General features: G+C 37.9%; 1 protein-coding gene across 2 annotated transcripts in view; it reads left to right on the top strand.

Annotated features, from left to right (window-relative positions):
• RASAL2 (RAS protein activator like 2) overlaps nucleotides 1-22,053 on the top strand; it is a 299,682-nt gene that overhangs the window by 202,412 nt on the left and 75,217 nt on the right. For both annotated transcript variants that reach the window (XM_007535754.3, XM_007535755.3), the window contains exon 5: nucleotides 21,531-21,640. In XM_007535754.3, coding sequence (XP_007535816.1) covers nucleotides 21,531-21,640 — 110 coding nt within the window. The remainder of the gene's footprint in view (nucleotides 1-21,530; nucleotides 21,641-22,053) is intronic.

Consider the following 22,053-nt stretch of genomic DNA (forward strand, 5'->3'; position numbering starts at 1 on the left):
TTTATCCCATCTCTTGTTTTATGATTTGTTGAGAGCATTTAAAGTTGATTTAACAAGCCTTGACAAAGTTAATTGACAGTAGCATTCCTATTGACTATTTACTTTGGGTAAAGTGATTCACCAGTTATTGGTATCTTCTGGCCACTATAGTTGGTGCTGTGAAAACAGAAATGAACACAACAGAACTTTCCATCTCAAGAGAATTTGTAACCTAGTTGCAATAAACTGAAAAATGATCAGACTTATAAAGAGGTAGATAAAAGTAGTGACACAAGATTTTTCTCTTCTTATTATTTAATTTTTTATTTATAAAAAGGAAATATTGACTAAACCATAGGATAAGAGGGGTACAACTTCACACAGTTCCCATCACCAGAACTCTGTATCCCATCCCCTCCCCTGATAGCAAGCCATGCACTCTACCTAGCAACCCACTGGGCTCTCAGCTGGCATAGCTAACGTTTCTAAGAAAATGACTAGGCTTAGGGAAGTTCAGGAAAAGCTAGTGTGTAAAGGTTGCTTGTAACCTGATTACAGATAAGGCAGAAATGAGCCAAGGAGTAACTACAGCAGTGAGATTAAAGCAGGGACAGCTCACTTTCACATATTTTTCTCATTCATAAAAATGTATAGTTGTTGGAGGCTGGGCTGTGGCACATGGGGTTAAGTGCACATGGCACAAAGTGCAAGGACCTGTGTAAGGATCCTGGTTCCAGCTTCTGACTCCCCACCTGCAGGGAGGTCACTTCACAAGTGATGGAACAGGTCTGCAGGTGTCTGTTTTTCTCTCCGCCCTTTGTCTTCCCCTCCTCTCTCAATTTCTCTCATCCTATTCAGTAGCAGCAACAAAAATAGCAACAACAACAATAGCAGTGGCAACAACAATAACAACAAAATGGAAAAAATGGCTGCCAGGAACAGTGGATTTGTGCAGGCACCAAGCCCCAGCGATAACCCTGGAGGCAAAAATAAGTAAATAAATTAATTAAACTTTTAAACTAGGTAACTAGTCCCGCAAGTACATTTGTATATACTGTTTACTTGAGCCAGGCTATCTTTGTGTATGCTGTGTTGGCCTGGGGGCGGGGGGTTGTTCAATAAGTTTTAAAATACTGGCAAAAGGACCAGCAAAATAGCTCTCTTGAGTAGTGTATTGCCTTGTCATGTGTACCCCCCAGGTTCAAGCCTGGCCTCCTCTGCATTGATTGAAACTTTGGTGTTGTGGTTGGTCTCTCTCTCTTTTCTCTTTCCCTCTCTCCATCTCCCTCTTTCTCTCTCTACTCCCTTCTCTGTTTCTATTTAAAAAATTGAAATATAGACATAAGAACTTCATTTTATTTATTTATTTATTTATTTATTTATTTGCCAGAGTATTGCTCAGCTCTGGCTTATGGTGGTGCTGGGAATTTAACTTGGAAACTTTGGAATGTATGAGCTCAACCAGGTGCTCCACCACTTGGCCCCATAATAACTTGGAAACTTTTGTGCCTCACACATGAAAGGGTTTTGTTTTGTTTTGTTTTGTTTCATAACCATTATACTGTCTCCATAGCACAATGAACATAAGAAATTAAGGGAGAAGAAGGAATTTAGAAGGCCAATGGTTAAGACAAGGTCTTGGTTTTTTGGGAAAAAATAATATATTTGTATTTTCATCTAATCAGTCATTAGAACAATAAATCTTCAGGATAAGCTTTCTGTTCTTCCTCCACTCTTATCCCTTATTTCTTCACCTCAATTCTTATTACAGCTATTTGTTGGTAGGCCTGTGTCCTTTACTGAATAATATCATTTCTAGTCATCTTTACAACTACTCTGGTGCCTAACACAGTATCTCATAGTAAACATTCCATACATAATAGTTGAATGGGTAAAATATGCATGAATTATCAAAGGACCAGAATCAAGTATCTCATACTTACTCTTTAATATTAATGATGTCTCTAGTCAAATGGATTACTAAACTACTTAATAACCTCCAAGAAGTTATTTAAAACATGTGTTTACCTGTACAGATTAGTCGTATTTTTCCTCAAGACAGATTTTTTTTTTTTTTTTTTGCCTCCAAGGTTATCGCTAAGGCTTGGTGCCTACGCTACAAATCCACTGCTCTTTGTGGCCATCCTTTTCCCACTGTTGTTGTTGCTGCTGTTGTTGTTGTTGGATAGTACAGAGAGAAGTTGAGAGAGCAGGGGAAGGCAGGGGAAGAGAAAGATAGACACCTTCAGACCTGCTTGTAAAGCACCCTCCCTGCTGGTGGGGAGCTGGGAGCTTGAACCAAGATCCTTGTGCTTTGCACTATGTGCATTTAACCTGGTGCACTACCAACCAGCCTCCAAGACAGAGATTTCAAGACTGTGGTATTTTATGCACATACTGTATCTGTGTTTACATATATTGGAGGTAAGCTAAGTAGAATTCTCTATTGAATTATTTTTTTAAAAAGTCCTTTAGGTATCATATGTTTGTATAAGCTTACAATGCTTCTGCAGATATGAGATGCAACTATTAGATTCCTTTTTAAGTTTTTATTTTTCTTATTTTTTTATTATCCATATTTATTGGATAGACACAGCCAGAAACTGAGAGGGTAGGGGGAGATAGAGAGGGAGAGAGACAGCAAAACACCTGTAGACCTGCTTTATCACTCGCAAAGCTTTCCCCCTGCAGGTAGACACTGGGGGGTGTTGAACCTGAGTCCTTGTGCACTGTAGCATGCACTCAACCAGGTGTGCCACCACCTGGCCCCCTATTAGATTCCTAAACAATAATTTTACTCATTTGAATCATTCTTTCCTCTTTTTAAAGATCCTTAATATCCTGCTACACTTTTTCTTTTATTTTTTCTTTCCTTCTTTCTTTCTCTTTCTCTTTCTCTTTCAGTGTTTGAATATACAACCTTCTGGATTTTTTCTCCTATCTTTATTAATGATTTAATAATAGTTTACAAGATTACATAGTTACAGCCTTTAGTTCCACTCCACAACCACCGCCAAAGTTCTGTGACCATTCCCCATGTTTTTTGACATCCTGCTAGACCCATTGCCTTTGTCATGTTTGTGTCTTCTTCTAAATATAACATCAGTTGATTTATACATTGTTAAAACTGTGTTTAAATATTGTAGAGGTAATTAGGAAGAATAAATTTATGAAGTTATCCAACACTGAACTTTAATTCAAAAAGGAAAATTGATCATATCTTGTAATTGAATATATTCGTTACACATTGCCTGAGTTTAGGAAACAAACTTCTTTCTTTAATATTCTATTTATAAAATGACTATTGATATTTATGATTTGTGGGTTACTTCTCCTTAGACGATGCCATCAATTTAGCTTTGGCTAAAAAGAAAGCAGCTTGTGTTCCGGGCCAGGTGCTCGGCTTAGTGTTCTCATTTCCATAACACAATGATCTGAGTTGGCCTTCCATGTGAATATAACACAATGCATTCGCAGCTGCTTCATTTGTATTAGCTTTGAGCTTGGCTCTGAAAGAATTCAGGCACCAAAATATATGCCAAGACAGAAAGCATAGTTGAACTCAGGCAGTAGCTGTTTCTCTGTACCCTTCCTTGTTTTCTTGTCACAGTGACACCTGAGCATTCCCAATCAGACTAGAGACAAAAACTGTCAAAAGACAAAACCTTTCATGATTTTTACAAGAAAGTAAAGTGTTGGAAGAATAAGATCTCATTAAATTCCTGTGGCATCCTTAAGTTTAGAGATCAGACTCAGTTGGTATTGGTCTCTGCTTTGAATAGATTTTTCAGTAAAAATTTCAGTAAGAGCTTTGTTTCTACAAATTGAACAAAAAGAGACCACCGAAGTGTTCATTGTCCAAACAGTGATTTTTTAACTCTGACAACACATAACAATCACATAAGGAGCTCCAATATATGTATATACACTAATGCATAGGCTTCATATCAGACTAGCTAAATCAGAAATCTCTAGAATGGAATTCAATCTTTTGTATAAAATAAGTGAACACATTCCAAGATGATTCTAATATACAACCAAGGATTGAGAATAACTTGTCTTAATGATTAGTAACTATTAGAAACCCATTTTACTTTATGTTCCTCCCTCCCTGTAGATATCAGTGCTTTCTTTTTCTCCTTCAAAGCTAGCATAAGAAACCAACAAGCAGTATTTTCCCAGTAGCCTACCATTGCTCACAAGTTGCTGTATTGTATCTGTCTTCCTTTCCTTTTCTGATTATATAGATGGAATTAAAAATCCAGACTAGAATCACTCTGAATGATACATCTTTTAGTGGAATATACTTATATTCATATGTTTATGAATACCTATTCAAATTATCTATCTGTGAAAATATTACTACCAGATATAAAGTAATAAAAGAAACATAGGAATGCTGAAAGGAAAAATCGTATTCTGGATATATCAATTGTATCTTTAAATCATTTTGTAATCAGAGTGGGTATCATCTTAATGATAAATATTCTAGAAATTACACAGTGAGTGGCTCAGAGTCTTGGAGCAGAGAAAAAAGAACTAAGGTTAGCTATAATTCCTTGGGGGTGGGGTAGAAAATGTGTGGTGGGGTGGGCAGTAGTGAAGCTGGATAAGTATACCTGGTGTGAAACGCTAGGACTGGTTCAACCCCCGGCTCCTTACCTGCAGGGGAGTCGCTTCAGAAGTGGTGAAGCAGGTCTACAGGTGTCTATCTTTCTCTCTCCCTCTCTTTCTTCCCCATCTCTCTCAATGTCTCTTTGTCCTAGCCATCAACAACAAAAGCAGCAACAACAATAGCAATAAGAAAAACAACTAGGGCAACAAAAAAAAATGGGGAAAAAAATGGCCTCCAGGAGCAGTGGATTCATAGTGCAGGCACAGAGCCCCAGTAATAACCCTGGAGGCAAAAAAAAAAGGGGGGAAGGGGGGAGGGGAGGGGAGAAAATACCTAGAGGATAGGGAACTGGCACAGCAAGAAAGATTTCCAAGATTCTAAATTTGAAAGAGTTGAGAATGATGTTAACCTTCTTTAATTTATGGTAATTTCTAGAAATAGGTTTGCAGTAGTACTACCTAGTGGGGATTCCAACTTAATCTGCTCAGGAGAAAAGATCTCTGTGAAAGAGGAGGTGGGATGTTGTGAGAAGACTCCTTCAGTTATGTAGGCTTATTTAATGGGTTGTTGCTGAGATCTTTAAAAGGATTGTTTTATGACTTTTGTATAGCAGTGACAATAATGATAAACAAATTAGAAACAGAAAGTAGTACTGTTTTGGATATTCTTTTTTTTTAATTTCTTTATTGAGGAATAGATATTCTTTATCTAAGTATTCTCCTGTATTCCCCTAAGACATAGTTCCGATGTCCCATAATAATTTAAACTCTGCTTGCCCCAAACTGTATTCATTTGCTGACTTAAGTTATTGGCATTTGTTCTTTTCCATAACCAGTATCGGACTGGCTTCAGACACATGAGATCAGTGCAGTGTTCTGCACTCAAAAGTGTTGGGATATTGTACAGATGTGGTTGAGTTAGGCAGGACCCACAAACCACCATACTTCCATGCGAGTATTATTATTTATATATCAATCTTCTGCCTTGTTTTAAAACTCCTCTGCCACCACATTACCCCCTCAGGGTATCGCCCATTCCCATGCAAGCTGAAACCCTAGCAACCATTGCTACAGAAGCTTTCTACCTTCCCAGAGTGCCTTGTTTTCTCCACCCCTTTTTCTAGCTAATCCCATCCCGACTTGCCACTTCCAGAATTCTCCCATAAAAGCCTCTGCTATTTGCACTTTCTCTCTTTTTTTTTCTTCCGCAATCCGGGCTTAGAGAAGGGCTCTTGGGCATAGTGGGAGGTGGCCATTTTGCTAGCTCCAGTGGCCTAAACCACTCTGTTCTCACCCATTTCTGGGGTGTCCGCAGTGAATAAAGATTTATGTTCCTGCTTTGCTCCGGTCTGTTCTCTCTCCCCCGTGGCACAACCCGACATCAAGACCCTGTTTATGGGGTTTGAAGTTCCATGACTCCCATCTACAAATTCTCCTATGATTCGTCTTTGAATTCATGCTGTCTCATTTGAAATCCAATGAGACTAAATACTTGGGTCCAAGGCATGATCAACCCTCTTGGAATAAATTACACACTGCACCACTGTCCAGTCCCCAGCCATTCTAACTAACCTTGTTGTCTTGCCTGAACCTAGCAGGGCCTGTACATAAGAGAAGATTAGGCTATGCACCCTCGGGCATCTTGGGGGCAGGTCTTGACAGGGCATCTTTGCCCCTGCCTGTCAGTTCCGCTGCTACCTGGCAGGTGGCCAGTAGGCCTGAACTCATTTGGGGCAAGCCTTTTCATGTTCCCTACCCAGGAACCTCATAAGTTTCAGTGGCCACCTTGGGAAGGGAAAAAGTGTGGCTTGACTCTTCTGCCTTTGACCAAAACTTGTACATGAGACTGGTGACTTGTGAGAAGTAACCTGGCATCCAAGTGGCCACCCACACACACCCTGAGTCATAAGCTAGGGCCCTGGGCACTTGTGAATGTCAGTACTTGCCCTAATGCCCAAGGGAGTGTGACATTAAATAGCAAGTTAAAAACACCATGGCAGATGGAGAGACTGCCAAAGAAAGGAGTTTTGTATTATAGTACCTGTAAAGTCTGTTTCTACTTTTTAAATAAGAGGTGTTGTATTTTACAGTGAATTCATCAAGTAAGTAGCCAGTACACTCTCATGCACTAGAGACTCGAACTCATTCTTGTATTTTGTTCTGAACACCTCAAAATATGTAGTCAGTTCTTTCTAGTGCACTAGAGACTTGAACTCATTTCCTAGTCTTTTGTGTCCTCCCTGCCCAACTCTAGCCTTAACTCTGCTGCCAGAGTTCCTTTATACTCTAGACTTGAACACTGAACACTCCATTGCTCTAAGTCTTTTAATAGCTTTCTTTGGCTCTATGCCCATATGTACATGACCAAATTTTGTATGTTTTAATGGCTTGCATGGTGGGTGTCTTCTACTCCTCTCTTACTTCCCTCTTCCCTTCATTTGAATATCTTTAGACAAAAGTAGTTTTTCCTTCAAAAAGATGCAATAACCTTATGAAGCCTGTTAAGTAATGTTTTACAGGCAGATAGAAGCCAAAGTTAACTTGGCACAGAGAGCCTTTCATTGTCTCTGTTTAGGCTGTCCTTCCAGTCTTGCTTGCTAATACTCAACATGCCCACCTCAATGTCCCAGCTATGTAAACCTTCAAACCTGGAAAAGTCCATCTTTACATATTTCCTCAGATATCTGCACATTTCTGCCTGAAGAGACCACCTTCTGTCTTGCTTAAATGTATTCTCATCTTATAAAACTCAGACAATACTGAGGAATATATGTCCTATAATTTCCTTATTCATTTGTTTTTTCTTTCTTAGTTTTTACCCATCTATATCTCCTTATCTTGCCTTCTCTGTCCTTCTTTGGAAGTATGCATTTATTCATTATAGTGATGGTGCTGTTGTATGGCAGGTTCTTTATTTGGGTGGTTGCCTCCCTTCCCTGAACTGTTATAATTTAGTTTGTAGTCTCCAGAGTAGAATATATATATACCTCAGAAAGTAAACATCGCAGTCCATTTGGGCTGCAGAAAGAGAATATTAGATTTTTTACACTCTTTTAAAATTGTGTATGTTATTGGATATTTTAAAGCATACATCAAAACATTCTTATATTTTTATCATTTTATTGGGGGTTTAATGGTTTACAGTACACTTGCTGACATAAGGATACAATTTCTCATCTCCCCATGACAGGTATGTGCTACAAAATATTCTCGCCCCCAAGTTAGGTTCTTTTCCACCATCCTATCCTGCTCCAAGACCACAACATCCTCTCCAGCCCATTCCTCTGCTTCTCCCCAGAGTCTTTTACTTTGATGTAGTATACCACAACACCCAGACCAAGTTTTACTTTGTGTTTTCCTTTTCTGTCGTTTCTTAATTTCCACCTGTAAGTGAAATCATCTGATATTTGTCCTTCTCTTTTCAACTTCTCTCACTTTACATGATTCCTTCAAGTTCCATCCAAAATGGGACAAAGGAGATGACATAGTTTTTAATAGCTGCCACTCATCTGTCCATCTTCAGTTGGTAGTTTTTAATGGATCATCATTTTAGTACTTATTTTACAGATATACATTGATCTATAAAGTAAAGTAAGGTTAAAGGTGAACGTAATAAGTAGAAACACTATCTTTCTCACATTTGCTTAAACATACCCAAGTTCCAGCTTCTGTGCCCTACCTGCTGGAAAGAAGCTTCAAGAGCTGTGAAACAGTGTTGCAGGTGTCTCTCTCTCTTTCTCCCTCTCCCTCTCCCTACCCCTATCCCCCTCCCTCAGTTTCTATCTATCCTGGCAAATAAAGAAAAAAGACGGGGGGGGGGGGGATGGCTGCCTGGAGTAGTGGATTCTCATGGAAGTACCAAGCTATAGCAATAACCCTGGTGGCAACAAGGGGGGAAAAAACTCTTTCTATGGAGTCTGAAAATAATGGTAAAAAGACTTACTCGTGGAACGATCTTTCTTTGCTTACTCCTCTTTCACATAATTGGATATGTAGGCATTCAGTTTGCCTTTCAACTCTTTGAAGCTAAATGAAACAAACGGAAAGCAATAGAACCAGTGGAAGTAAAGTTCAAGTCATCAGAATGATCTAATGATCTATTCAAACTACCTGGGCTCCAATCTTGTGCAGACAGTAAAACCACTGTCACTCAGGAGCACTTTCTCATTAGAATCTGGAGCCTGCAGTAGGAAAAAACTGCTCTTGTTGTGGAGTCGGGCGGTAGCATAGCAGATTAAGCACAGGTAGTACAAAGTGCAAGGACTGGTGTAAGGATCCTGGTACTAGTCCCCAGCTCCCCACCTGCAGGGGAGTCGCTTCACAAGAGGTGAAGCAGGACTACAGGTGTCTGTCTTTCTCTCCCTCTCTGTCTTCCCCTCCTCTCTCCATTTCTCTCTGTCCTATCCAACAATGACAACAATAATAACTACAACAATAAAAAAAAAACAAAGGCAACATGAGAATATTTTAAAAAATTAAAAACTACTCTTATCTTACCATGTAATTCTCACTAGCCTTTTAATTTCACCTAGAATTATAAATTTGTGCATGTCATATCATAAACACTTAAGACTGTATACCTAAAACAGGCAACAATAAAGAAGGTAAGAAGAAGCATTTTTTAATTGCCACTAGGGCATGCACAATGAATCCACCATTCCCAGTGGCCCGCCCCTTCCTCCCTCCCTCCCTCCCTCCCTCCCTCCCTCCCTCCCTCCGTCCCTCCCTCCCTCCCTCCCTCCCTTCCTTCCTCCCTCCCTCCTTCCCTCCCTCCCTCCCTCCCTCCCTCCCTTCCTTCCTTCCTCCCTCCCTCCCTCCCTCCCTTCTTTCCTTCCTCCCTCCCTTCCTTCCTTCCTTCCTTCCTCTCTCCCTCCCTCCCTTCCTTCCTTCCTCCCTCCCTCCCTCCCTCCCTTCCTTCCTTCCTTCCTCCCTCCCTCCCTCCCTCCCTCCCTCCCTCCCTCCCTCCCTTCCTTCCTTCCATCCTTCCTGCTTCTAATTCTGCTTCTAAGACCTTCTGTTTTGATCATCGAGTTAGGTTCACTTGCATTACTTAACGCTGTGGTCTATTTACATAATCTCTGCTTTATCTGAGACCCGCCCTGCCTACAGGGCGTTGGTGTAATCCCACTGGTTCAAACTCTCTTTTCACTCCGCCCCCTCTCCTAGTCACACCCTGTTTTTACACCCTACCACTTCCTTCCTGGAGAGTATAAATGCAGATGAGAAAAGCCAGCATGTCATTGCATCCCAGCTCAGCCATGAGTCCCCGGTCGTCTGTCTCCCGCCTGCAAAGCTAGCCCTAGCCTGGCACCTTCCTCCTTTCTTCCCTCCCTTTTTTCCTTCCTTACTCCCTGTCTCTTTCCCTGTCTCCCTCCTTCTTCCCTTCCATTCTTCCTTAATTTGATAGGCTAGGGAGAAATTGAGGGGACCAGGTGGTGTTGCACCTGGTTGAAACAGGTTACAATTTTCTAAGACTCAAGTTGCAGCTCCTGGTCCCCACCTGCAGGAGGAAAACTTTGCAAGTGGTGAATCAGTGCTGCAGGTGTCTCTTTGTCTTTCTCCCCTTTCCCTCTTGATTTCTGGATGTCTCTATGCAATAAATAAAGATAATTTAAACAAAAAATATAAAAGATTTAAAAAGAGAAATTGAGAGGGGAAGAAAAGAGAAAGAGCTTTACTTCACACGAAGTTTCCCCCCGCTGGTAGGAAGTGGGGGTTTGAACTCAGGTCCTTGCACATGGTAACATATGCTGTCTATAGAGTGTGTCACTACCCAGCCCTGAAGATATTTTTAATTTATATTCAGCCATCATCTCAATTGTATGAGCAAACCACTTTATCTCCTTTAAAATTGTGTATGTTATTGAATATTTAAAAGCATACATCAGAACATTCTTATTTATATTTTGATCATTTTATTGGGGGTTTAATGGTTTACAGTACAGTTGCTGACATGGATACAATTTCAATGTACACTTTGAGTGAACGCACACTTTGAGATTCTTAGGAAGTTTGCAAATACTGGGGACCAACTTGTTAATGTTTAGAGACCTAAATGTTTACAGCATTCAAAACAATACAACTAGTAAATAGCCTCTAAAAGTTGTTTTAAGTATGCCTAATAAAAGTCTGCCATGACTCCAGAAATAGCTCAGCTGGTACACTGAACTTGCATGTCTGAAGTTCCCAGTTTAATCCCCAGCACTGCATGTACCAGAATGTAGCTATAGCTTCTGTCTCTTTGTCTCTATATCATGTGAAACTTTTTCTGTATGTAATCAATAAAATAAAACCTTACAAGAAAAACCTTTGCATGGTACATTTTTCTTTTGTTAATTAGGTTACGAGATTGTAGGATTTCAGGGTTTAGTTCCACACCAATACTTACCACCAGTTCTGTGATCCTACTCTGCCCAAAGACAACCACCATAGTTTTCACAAGTCTCAGAAATAGCATGCTTGCTATGTTTTTTTTGCAAATTTGTGTATCAGATCTCTAAACTCCACATAAGAGTGAAACCATCTGGTAGTTGTCCTTCATCTCTTTGCTTATTTCACTAAGCATAATCACCTCCCATTTCATCCATTTTGTCCTAACGGACAGAATATCATCTTCTTTTGATAGCTGAGTAATATTTGTTTATATATATGTCCCATAGTCTCTTTAGCCAGTCCATGAGCATTTAGGCTGCTTCCACAGTGCATCATGCTGCTCTGAATATGGGGGTACATACGTCCTTTATGATAAGTGTTTGTGTGTCCTTGGGTAAATGTGTAAGAGTGGTATTGCTGGGTTATATGGTAATTTCACTTTTATTTGTTTAAAGGCTCTCCATATAGTCTTCCAAAGGGGCTGTGCCAATTTGCATTCCCATCAGCAGTGTAGAACAGATCTTATTCTCCATAACCTCACCAACACCTATCCTTTCTTATTTTGCTGATGTAGGCCATTTTGACAGGTATGAAGTTGTGTCTTAGTGTAGTTTTGATTTGTATTACTCTAATGATAAGTGAAGTGGAACATTTCTTCATGTGTCTGTGGGCCATGTGTATCAGTTCTTTGGTCCCCTTTTGTTTTTTCTTTTTTTCTTTTCTTGTACCAGTTTAGAGATGTTTGATAGAAATTATTTGTCTGATATGTGATATGTAAATATATAATCCCAGTTGCTGAGTTGCCTGGTTAGCCTTAGGTAGTTTGCTTTCAATATATAAAAACATCTTAATTTGATATAGTCTCATTTATTTACTCTTCATTTCATTTCACATGCCCGTTGACTTGAGTCTCTAAATATGTCCTTGATTCTATGGTGTTGCACAGAATCTTATAAAGTTTAGAGTTTCTGGTCTAGTATCTAGATCTTTGGTCCATTTTTTATCTGATTTTGGTGCTTGGTGTGAGATGATGACCTAGTTTTATTTTTCTACATAAGACATATACGTATTTTTCTATAATTGGATAACTGTTTCAGTACCATTTGTTGAAGAGGCCTTCTTTTCCCCATTGAATGAATTTGGTCCCTTTGTCATATGTTAGGTGATTATATATGTGTGGACTTAATTCTGGGCTTTTAATTATATTCCATTGATCCCTGTGTCTATTTTTATTCCTGTATAATGCTATATTATTTACTGTTGCTTTGTAATATAAACCAAAGTCGGGGAGTGTGACACCTCCATGTTTATTCTTTTTTCTCAAAAATGTTTTGTCTATTTGTTGTTCCACACAAATTTTTGGGCACATAATACATTTCTCCTTTATTCCCTACTTTATACTTTAAAAACCCTGTCTTTATAAGAATTAATAAAGGATAATTTTAGAGTCCTAGAAATTAGAGATCAAGAATTTCAATTAAATTCATCTAGTCCATCTCCCTTGACAATGAAAAATTATCGTTCACATTCTACTATCTGATCCTTTTTTAGGCTTCTGTGATAATCTCTGGGAGACTGTCTAGTAGACTGATAAACCTAGCTTTGGAGGAAGGTTCTCTTTCGAAGTTTTGACCCACTATTTCTCACTATTTTATCCTGTAAATCAGATTTCCTTAACTTGAGTAAAATGAAGAGACTTTACTCTTCATAAGGTAACCAGCATACAACTTATCAGAAACTGAGATTATATACAGGAGTGAATATTTCTAAACACCAGGTTTGGTTTTATTTTAATAAATTTGAGGGGTTTTGTCTCAGATATATTAGATATTTTCTCTATTTTTTGAGGGAATTTTACTATTCTTTACAATTCATGTTAAACATTATAAGCATTCTGTAGACATAGCCTAAATAGTCCACTGTGTGAAAAGCATTACAGAAATACAAAAATGAGCTTGATAACATTTGTCTTCAAGAGTTAAAACTAGGGAGTCGGATGGTAGTGCACGTGGGTTAAGTGCACGTGGTACAAAGTGCAAGGACTGGCGGAAGGATCCCAGTTCGAGCCCCCGGCTCCCCACCTGCAGGGGAGTGGCTTCACAGGTGATGAAGCAGGTCTGAGGTGTCTATCTTTCTCTGCCCCTCTCTGTCTTCTCTTCCTCTGTCCATTTCTCTCTGTCCTATCCAACAACTACGATAACAATAATAACTACAACAATAAAACAAGGGAAACAAAAGGGAATAAATAATTTTTTTTTAAATTAAGATTAAAAGGGTAAGGGTGGTGGCACACCTGGTTAAGTGCACACATTGCCATGCTCAAGATAGGTTCAATCTCCTGGTCCCCTCCTGCGGGGGGAAGCTTCATAAGCCAAGAAGTAGTGTTACATGTCCTTCTCTCTTTCTCTTTCTCCCTCCTCCCCTCCCTCTTCTCCCCTTCATCTCCCCTCTCATTTCTATCAAATCAAATAAAAATAAATATAATATTTAAAGTGTTAAGACTCAGTAGGGGATGTATAGTCACAATAGAAGTAATTATAGAGAAATCCAGAATGCTTTTTGTTGAGGAATTGATAATTCATAATAGACTGCAGTGAGCACAGCGCTATAATTCATAACAGTCTAAGGATGACTGAATAGCCATTTGTAAAATGCAAAAAACAAAAGATAAGAAAAATTAGATGTGGAGGGGCAGGTTAAACGCACATAGGATCCTGATTCAAGCCCCAGGCTCCCCTCCTGCAGGGGTAGTAGTAGCTTCACAAGCAGTGAAGCAGATCTGCAGGTGTCTTACTTTTTTCTCCCTCTCTCTATCTCCCCATCCTCTTTCAATTTCTCTCTGTCCTACCCAACAAAAAGGGAAAAAGTGACCTCCAAGGGCAGTGGATTCATAGTACAGGCACCAAGCCCCAGTGATAACCCTGGAGGGAAAGAAAGAAAGAAAGAAAGAAAGGGGGGGGGGGAAGAAAATAAAAATTAGATGTGTATATCACATTTTATTAAGACCTAAGTGTAAATAAATAAGTAAATAAACCATGCAACTACTGGAAGAAAACAAACTGAATCTTCTCTAACCTTTATTGTATATGAAACCTTTTTATAAAATTTTCTATTATTTTTACTGAAAAGCCAGAAACTTTTTCTTTTTGGCAAAAAAAAAAAAGTAACAAAGTTAAAAGACGATAGGAAATATTCACAACATATAAAGAATTATTAAACGAAGAACTAGTCACTAATCCTAGTAAAAAGAAATTGAAAAAAAAAAAAACCCAGGTGCTAGAAATGCTATCCTGAACATATCAAAATGACATTGAAACTTATAGTCAGAAATGCAAATTAATGCAACATGGAAATTCTACTTCACCTTTTAGGTTAGCTATTTTTTTCTTTATTGAGGAGAATAATGGTTTACAATCAACAGTAAAATACAGTAGTTGATACATGTAGCACTTTCAGTTTTCCACATACCACTGTACTCTCCCCCCACCAGATACTCCTCTGCCATCATGTTCCAGGACCTGAATACAGCCCCCATCCCAGAGTCCTTTACTTTGGTGCAGTACACCAAATCCAGTCTAAGTTCTGCTTTGTGTTTTCTTGTCTGTTTTTATTTTTCAACTTCTGTGAGTGAGATCATCCCATATTCATCCTTCTTTCTGTCTTATATCACTTAACCTGATTCCTTCAAGCTTCATCCAAGATGAGGTGGAGAAGATGAATTCACCATTTTTAATAGCTGAGTAGTATTCCATTGTGTATATACTGTACAACTTACCCAGCCACTATTTTTTAAATGCCCCTGTTGGTGAAGTTGTTTGGTTTGATTTGGTTGGTTATTTGAAACCAACATTGTCATTGGAGCTGTATAATGATGATTTCATCATACAGGCACCAGTAACTAACTTTGGTGGCAAATAAAATAAATCAGAAATATATAAAACTTAAAAGTATATGGTTAGAAAAAATTAACAGGAGGATAATAATCAGAAGAAATATGCCATAGTGAAGATCTATAAAATGTAAATAGTTCTGTAAAACAAAGAATATTATTAGTAATAGAGTGTGCTACATATCTTCGGTTTGCCCCCCAGCAAGTCTTACATGTCTAAGTTATGTTATTATAACAACTGTAGCATATTTTGTGTTTCTATTTTACTTTAGTATTTTGATATGATAAATCAATATGTTAACATTGTTTAAGTCTGACTGATGGGAATGTTTTTAATAAATTCATTTCTCTGGTTTTGTATTTCAAAAGTTTTATACTAAAATATTTATTTAGTAAAATTATCAGTAAGTTCTTGTCACAAGTGCAAATTATTATGGCCCAGGCTCAAAAGATTGATTCACCATTTCCAGGCTAGGAGAAAAAGTGTAATTTTGATAGGCCCCACCCTCCCTCCTTTGATGTTTCAGTTTATGAACACAAAGCACAAAACACAAAATCCCTATTTGGGGTGCAGTTTCCTACATTGAATCTGCTTGCTATAAAATGCTTTGCAACTGTTTGCTGTTTTCTCTTTATTCTTGTTACCTTAAATTTCCTGTTTGGACTTCCAATAACCAGAAGATACTTGGAATTCCAAACTAGAAAGCAAAGCTTAATATTTTCTGTCATCTGTTCTTTTCCTGGTTTCTTTTTACTTTAGTCAATATTTAGTGCCAGTTTCTAAGTTATTTTAATACAACAACAAGAAAGGCAAATAGTTTTTATTATGACATAGCCTTTCTTCTCAGGTGATTTCATTTCAAAATAAGATACAAAGTACACATAAATTAATTTATGAATTCAACTAGAATTTTGATTCAAGAATAGAAATAATCTCACCTGGGTCCTTTCTATTTGGTGAGGTGATATTTTCTTAGTATGCCTCTTTAGAAATTGCTGTTAAAATCACTTAATCACTAAGAATTGTTATAATGTCCTTAATCCTCTGTGTGGTCCCTAGGAGAAAAAGTCACATAACAGGATTAAGTAAGGGTTCTTTGCACATCTCTCTGCTTTTGCCTGAGAGTTGATGACATGTTTCTACCTTCACCTTTCCATGTCTTAAGGGAACTGCAGCTGCGCAAGGACTTGGCACATCCCTGTCTCTTATCACCACCACAGAGGCTTCTGAGAGTGGTTGCATAGCAGCAGTTTTATTTCAGTTACCAATCATGCCCTGATAGCCAAGTTCAGCCTTTTGGGGTTACTCCAGTTTGTAGGTGGTGAACACTTTTATCATTATCTGAACATTTGCCAAGCTCCAGAGCAAGACAACATTTGGCTTTTTCATTCACTGGGAGATTATAATTATTATTTTACTGACAAAAAAAATAGTGAGTACCCATTAATTGAAGTAAGTCATTTTGGTTCTGTCAATTGCTATAGCAGTGTAGCTGTTGAAAATGGTGAGGGTTTTTTTTTTCTTCTTTTTTTTAAAAATTGTTTTAGAATTGCAGAGTCTAAATGCAGTAGCATTTCAAAGAAAAATTAGATCAGGCAGGATTTGTTGTGAAGGTTTTATTCATTGTTAGGTTGATATTAGAAGGATGAAGTCAGTTTCTTGTGGTTTTCCTTTGTTTACATTTTTATTTTTATTTATTTTCCTTTTTGTTGCCCTTGTTTTTTTATTGTTGTTGTAGTTACTGCTGCTGTTGTTGTTATTGATGATGTTGTTAGATAGGACAGAGAGAAATGGAAAGAGGAGGGGAAGACAGAGAGGGGGAGAGAAAGACACCTGCAGACCTGCTTCACTGTCTATGAAGCGACTCCCCTGCAGGTGGGGAGCTGGGGGCTTGAACCGAGATCTTATTACACTAGTCCTTGTGCTTTGCGCCACGTGCGCTTAACCCACTGCGCTACTGCCTCTCTCTTTGTTTACATTTATGCTATTGGATTTATAGCATATGATCATAGAAGCATTCTTAACATTTCTGTAAGACATTGATATCAAAATTTTGTGTGAGAGGCATTTTTCCTCTTGACGTTGATTTAATATCTCATACCTTAAAACTCTAACTCTAATTTTAAAATTAAATGTTTTGTTTTAAGATATTCCAATATTTAGACTGGTTTTCATATAATTAGTGACAAAGAAAGTAGTAGTTACCTAGAACTTTTTTTTTTTTTTACCAGAGCACTGGTAAACTCAGGTTAATGGTGGGGGAGATTGAACCTGGGACTTTGGAGCCTCAGGCATGAGAATCTCTTTGCATAAGAATTATGCTATCTACCCCCACAGAAAGATAATTTCAAATTTAGTTTAATCAAATAGATAGGAGCCATGAGAATTTTTTCTAATCAGTTGTCTTATTAGTAGGTTTTCTTTTTTCCAGTATATTTTCACTTTTTTATTTATTCATTTATTAGAGACAGAGAGAAATTAAGAGGGGAAGGAGAGATTGCAAAGGAAAAAGACAGAGAGATACCTGCAGCTCTACTTCACCACCTTCATGAAGTTTTCCCCCTGCAAGTGGAGACCAGGGGCTTGAACCTGGGTCCTTGGGGTCCTTGCACACTATAATGTGATCGCTTAACCAGGTGTGCCACCACCTGGCCCCCTCATCATATTTTTCTTTATTGCCATGGTACAGAATCCTTTAATAAAGTGCATACAAATTAAGTCTAGGGGACAGAAGATAATTCATTTGGGAGACTTGCCTTACCATACACATGGCCTAGGTTCAAGCCCTAGCACCACATGAGAATGAAATTGCACTAGAAGTTCCAGTGCTATGGTGCCTCTCCTTCTTCCTCTGCTTAAAATGCAGAGGGGAAGGGATATTGACCTAGAAACAGTGGCATCATCTATATGTAGGTCCCAAGAAGAAAAGAAAAGAGGGAAAGAAAAAGACAGAAAAAGGAAAGTAGGGTGTGGGGCAGGCGGCGACACACTTGGTTAAGCACTAACATTACAATGCACAAGGACTCAGATTCAAGCCCTTGTCCCCATCCACATGCAGTGGAGAAAGCTTCATGAGTGGTGAAGCAGGGCTGCAGGTGTCTCTCTCTGTCTCTCCTCCCCTCTATCTCTACCTCCCCTCTCAATGTCTCTCTGTCTCAATTAATGAATAAATAAAAGTAGGGCAGTGAGGGTACTTAGGTATGATGCGTGAGGGGAAATGCTCTGTATTATAGTGCAATTTGAAGGTGTGCATTTAAAAAGAATTAGAATATGGACAATTAATATAACCTAGTTATTAAAACACAAGGCTTCCAGGATCATACTACATGGGCATGAACTCATTTTAGTAGTTGAGAAAAGTCAGGTAACTTTGTATTTTGACTTATCATTATGTGATCTACTGTTTGGGAAGCATCTGTTGCACGATCTAGCTCAAAGCTTCCTTTTAAAGCAGAACACATTTTTCTGGGTTTGAAACAATTTCTTTCAGAACAGCAACTGTGTATTTATAACTGATTTAAATGGTCTCTGATCTCCTTATAAATCAGAGAAAAAAGGTGAGATACTTACAGGTTCTGCACATGTTCACCACCCTCCCCAGCTTACACCCTGTTGCCTCTCTGACCTCATTTCCCATGACTCTCCTTATTGCCTCTCTACTCCAATCACAATGACTTTAATCATTATAGGTATGCCTCTGCCTTAAAGTCTTTTTGCCCACAGCCAGAAAAATTTTGATATAGCTCACTTGGACAGTGCACTTCTTTTCCATGTGCACAGTCCAGGTTTGAGCCCTGGCCCCCACCACAATGAAGGAAGCTTCAATGCTGTGGTCTCTTTTACTCTTTCTCTATGCTTCTTTGCCTTCTCTGTCTCTTTCAAACAGCCAAACTAACAAGCTAGAAAACTTTTCCCATCCTGTCCCTGCTACCTGGAAAGTCCTCCCCTTTTGATATCTGTAGGCTAACTCACCTTCATTCTACTCAATGTAATTGCTGTCATAGACTAACCATGTCCACTTTATACTCCCAGCTCTCTTTACTAGTTTTATACGTTAATAGTACTTGTATTTTGCTGACTTTATGTTCTTTGTTTATTGTATCTTTATACTAATATATAACGTTGAAGACAGATATTTCCACTTATTTTGTTCACTGATATATTCTAGCTGCCTTGAATATCCGGCAAATTGTAAGTGATCTATAAATATATGAATGACAGGCGGGGGATGGATAGCATAATGATTATGCAAAGAAATTCTCATGCCTGAGGCTCCAAAGTCCCAGATTCAATCCCCAGCACCACTATAAGCTAGAACTGAGCAGTGCTCTGATAAAAAAAATTATATATATATATGAAGCTTTTTAAGTCTTAATAGTATACTGGATTAAAATCCTAATTCTGCATCTGTGAACTAAAGCAAGTTATTGAGTACCCATTTGATTGAGTTTTTTTTTTTTAATGGATTAAATGGCATCTCATGTTGATACCCAAGGGACCTTTAGTAAAACCATGTGGTCAACTTGTTTTGTGATTAAATATACCAAGCATTAAGTATATATTACCTTACCATGACCTGCCTATTTAGTTTCTAAATCTTCTGCTAATCTTTGATTCCCTTATAATACTTGGCACAGTACTTTATAACAAATAAGCATAAAAAGTGGTCTGGGGGTCCAGGTGTTGGTGCACCTGGTTGAGCATACAAGTTACAATGCACAAGGACCCAGGTTTATGCCCCCGGCCCCCACCTGCAGGGGGAAAGCTTTTAAAGTGGTGAAGCAGTGTTGCAGGTGTCTCTGTGTGTCTCTCCTTCTCTTCCCCTTCCCTCTTGATTTCTGGCTGTCGCTATCCAACAAATAAAGATAGTTAAAAAAAAATTGGGTCCTAGATCATAATGGTAGAGGAGAACCTGGTGGGGATTGAATTGTTATGTGGAATACTGGGAAGTGTTATGCATGCCCAAACTATTGTATTTGCTGTCAACTATAAACCATTATTCCCCTAATAAAGAAAAAAAAAAAAAAGTGGTCCGAGAGGTGGCGCAGTGGATAAAGCACTGGACTCGCAATCATCAGGTCCTGAGTTAAATCCCTGGCAACATATGTACCAGAGTGATTGATGCCTAGTTCTTTCTCTTTCTCCTCTTGTCTTTCTAATTAATAATAAATAAATAAAATATTTTTAAAAAGAAAAGAAAAAGAGCTTTGTTAAAAAGTAAGCATAAAATGTTTATCAAATAAGTGAATTAAAATATGAAGTATGCTTTAATAACTATCACAAAAAGATAAAATATTATATGAGCAAATAGCTACTAAGGCATTCTTGACTAACTGCTTAACTATAGTTTTGTTAGAAACATACTTCTGTTGGTCAAGACATGGGGATTGCAGCTAATCCAGTGGTTTTTAAACCAATCATAAATGCTCATTCTAACAACTATCTATAAAATTATATCTGGTTTGTTGACTGTATTTATGAGATGTGGTGCCTTGTCTTGATTTATTGATAGAAAATAGTAAATAAAGCCTTTGCCATGGAAATTAAATGAGAGTGACTTTCCTTAATTATACTAAAAATATACAGGAAGCCATACAAATGTTTGTCTCTAAGAAATATAGTACTAAATATGGTAAACTTTAGAATAGAGTTTTAAGATGTCCTTTTATCTGTTAGTGGTAAAATTACTTCTTGAAAGCAGTGACTACTGTCATTCTTTCTTGTATTTTTTTCATTAAACAATCTTTTATTGAATACACATTAATTACCAGGCACCAGGAAGATTTTCAAGGAACTGTAATTAGTGACAGTGGCAGGTGGCAAATGGGCCAAAAACTAGTAAAGGCCTTTGGTCTAAAATCTCAATGCACCAAAGCTTTGTTAAATTACACCGATTTCATCTTACAATACTTAAGTAACACTTAAAGTTTAACTTTACAAATATCATATCCAAAGTAATAATATGGAACAAATTTAGAGTGTCATCACATTACATGTACAGATTGCTTTTTTCCCTGTTTTTTTTTTTTCTTTTTTGTTTAGATCTTAAAATAAAGCTTCATCCCCTGTGAGGGATGGGGGGGGGTAGATAGCATAATAGTTATGCAAAGAGACATTTATGCCTAAGGCTCCAAAGTCCCAGGTTCAATCCCCTGTACCTCCGTAAAACAGTGGTCTAGTAAAAATAAGTAAATAAAGCTTCATCTCCTCACTAATCAGTATCTTCTTTAAAATTTCTTCAATGCACCAAGTACCTTCTCACCTCAGGATCTTTGCACATGCTTTTCTTTTCTTTTTCTTGAAATTGGTTCAGTAAATCACTGGATGCCATTTGTATTGAAATTCCAAACACTATTGTCATAGAAAGAAGTACATTTTTTGTTGTTGTGTTTTTAAAATTTTACTGTTATTGTTAGAGGTTTTCCTAATAGTAGAGAACTAAGAAATTGAGTGCTATCAAAAAGTTTAATTACCCCAGTTACTATAGAAGAACAAATTATTACATTATCAGTTGATTTCAAGTCACTGTTATTTGAAAATTTAAAAATTGATTTTTTTTTCTAGTTTTCATTATAAAAACCTAAATATCACTTGTAAAGATTGTACGAAAGAGTCAGAAGGTCAGCAAGGTTTCCTTTTTATTCTCTCCCATAATATCATGCTGTTTTGTTTCAGGGATTCTTCAGCAAGCGCCTGAAAGGTTCCATCAAGAGGACCAAAAGCCAATCAAAACTGGACAGAAACACCAGCTTTAGGCTTCCATCCCTTCGCAATACAGATGACAGGTAAAGTGAACTTCTGTCCGAGAAAGCTGTTTCACAGTGAGTTTGAGGAAGACATGTTGGTCTGTTCTAACTTCATATCTGTGGCAATTGGAAACATCCAATATAAAATTTATCTTTTTTCTTTGCAAATACTTATTGAGGCAAGTTACAGATTGTTGGCTCGGATATCCAACTAGATTAAAAGTTTCTTAATATTGGAGCATTTGTGGATATACATATATAACATCCAATTTAGAATCAGTTGTGCTGCTTCTGTAGAATCAAATTATTGTGATCAGAATCTATCCTTTTTTTTTTTTTTGTGGTGTAACTATAAAGGATGCTAATGATGATATCTAGCATTTTCTAGCACTGTAATAGATGCTTGGTATATAGTATCTTGTTTGATCATTATACTAACCCTATAAGATAAA

This window comes from Erinaceus europaeus, chromosome 9, assembly GCF_950295315.1.
Source record: "Erinaceus europaeus chromosome 9, mEriEur2.1, whole genome shotgun sequence".
Lineage (NCBI taxonomy): Eukaryota > Metazoa > Chordata > Mammalia > Eulipotyphla > Erinaceidae > Erinaceus > Erinaceus europaeus.